The 1656-nt window shown below is 47.1% G+C and overlaps 1 protein-coding gene across 1 annotated transcript in view; it reads right to left on the bottom strand.

Moving 5' to 3' along the window:
• Window positions 1-213, bottom strand: part of PHYSODRAFT_449045 (hypothetical protein) — a gene marked incomplete at both ends in the record, with an annotated part of 990 nt that extends 777 nt beyond the window's left edge. Inside the window, one exon of the mRNA XM_009526810.1 lies at window positions 23-213. Coding sequence (XP_009525105.1) covers window positions 23-213 — 191 coding nt within the window. The remainder of the gene's footprint in view (window positions 1-22) is intronic.
• Window positions 214-1656: the final 1443 nt, after the last annotated feature.

Raw genomic sequence — 1656 nt, 5'->3', positions numbered from 1 at the left:
ATAAAACATCACATCGTCAAACGTCCAGTTGTCCTCCATAAGCTCATCAAGGTATTCGATTACTCTCCATTCCTCCGGCTTCATCTTGTTTTTTCGTCCTCCGCCTTCGTTGCGCTTGCGATCTGAGCCAACCTCTTTGTCACAAACATCCCAGTAGCGTTTCACCCAGCCTCTCAAAGTCAATTCCTTGACCTCAAGCTCGACAGCGGCTTCTTCTAGAGTCTGGGTTATCTACTTTCCAGCGCCTAAGAAGTGCAAGCTTCTCCTTCTCAGTGCGATTCACACACCCGCCTCTTCATTCGGAAAAGGGGGGAAGGGAGGGGGAATTCTCGAATGATAGTCAGCCGTATATGGCCAATCATTTTAGGTATCAGATTTAATCAGATCAAGAGTAAATATCAAATTAACTCGCGCGAGTTATTCTGAATCCACCATTTCAGATTAACTCGCGCGAGTTATTCTGAATCCAGTATTTCAGATTAACTCGCGCGAGTTATTCTGAATCCAGTATTTCAGATTTACTCGCGTGAGTTATTCTGAATCCAGCACTTTGAGGTTAGTATGAAGAACTTCGGGGTTAGTATGAAGTAGTGCGTAACCGACCTACAGCAGGCCAGGGGGGCTGTATGAGGTTCGAACTGCAGTGCTTACATTCCCTAAGCCCGCATTTGTGGCGATACGCTTATACTTGAGCAGTGGTCGTGAGCTTATCCGGTTAACACGAACGCCTAATCAGCCAAGTTGCCTTTCCGTCCATCGTAGCTAGTAGGGGGTTGCTTGTACAGGATGACAGCAGCGAGGCCCAAGACTTATTGACGCCTGAACAGGACAAGCGTGAAGCGACAAGTGCCGAGCACGAACTAAGTCAAGGGATGATCCAAACTACACATGTGGGCTTTATATAACTCAATGGAAACCTCCATTTTGATATATGGAGAGTAGCACATAGTGACCATGTTGCGTTGGCGGCACCAAGTGCTAATAGTTAGCAGGTGCTTCCAAGCCGATGAATTCTAAATTATTAACACGGAAAACGCTGTTGAGAAATCAAGATAGATTCCGGGAGAGCTCGAAAGTGGTTTCGTTACGCGAGCCTGATTGTTCTACCCACAAAACCAGAAACACCTACAGAGTGGCATTCGAATACATACTATGTGAGTCATCAATTATATCGCTTTGTGACGTAGATGTTTGTAGATCTTGCGATATAAGCAAGGTCCAGGAAACAACTACATGGTATCGGTGGCAACAACCAGCCTCCATTTCAACATTACCGACCTTTTGAGAAGTACTTCAGTCGTAAAAGATGTAATATTCGTATAGACACGCAGGTAGCCTCTTGCCAGGAACTAATCTAACAAAAATTGCATGTCGAGGGCCGCCGTGGCCAGGGGGGACGGCCAATTTGGCGTCTGATGGGGACGGGCTCGGTTGGAGGTGGCAAATGCTCAGATGTGGTTGACGTAGACCATACATATGGCCCAGAACTGGTAAATGTTTCTTGCCAAGTCGCCAAACCAGTCTGAAATGAATATGAGGGAGCTGCAGGACTTGGCTGTGCAATCGGCGGATAGAGAGGCTGGAAATGCTGTGGATCGAGCTGGAAAGCCACCCGGTCTGGTAAAGTCGCCGTGTAACCAGTTGGTCTGTAGGCAT

Source organism: Phytophthora sojae (assembly GCF_000149755.1).
Source record: "Phytophthora sojae unplaced genomic scaffold PHYSOscaffold_3, whole genome shotgun sequence".
In the NCBI taxonomy this organism is placed as follows: domain Eukaryota; phylum Oomycota; class Peronosporomycetes; order Peronosporales; family Peronosporaceae; genus Phytophthora; species Phytophthora sojae.
This window is presented reverse-complemented; position numbering and strand designations above follow the sequence as displayed.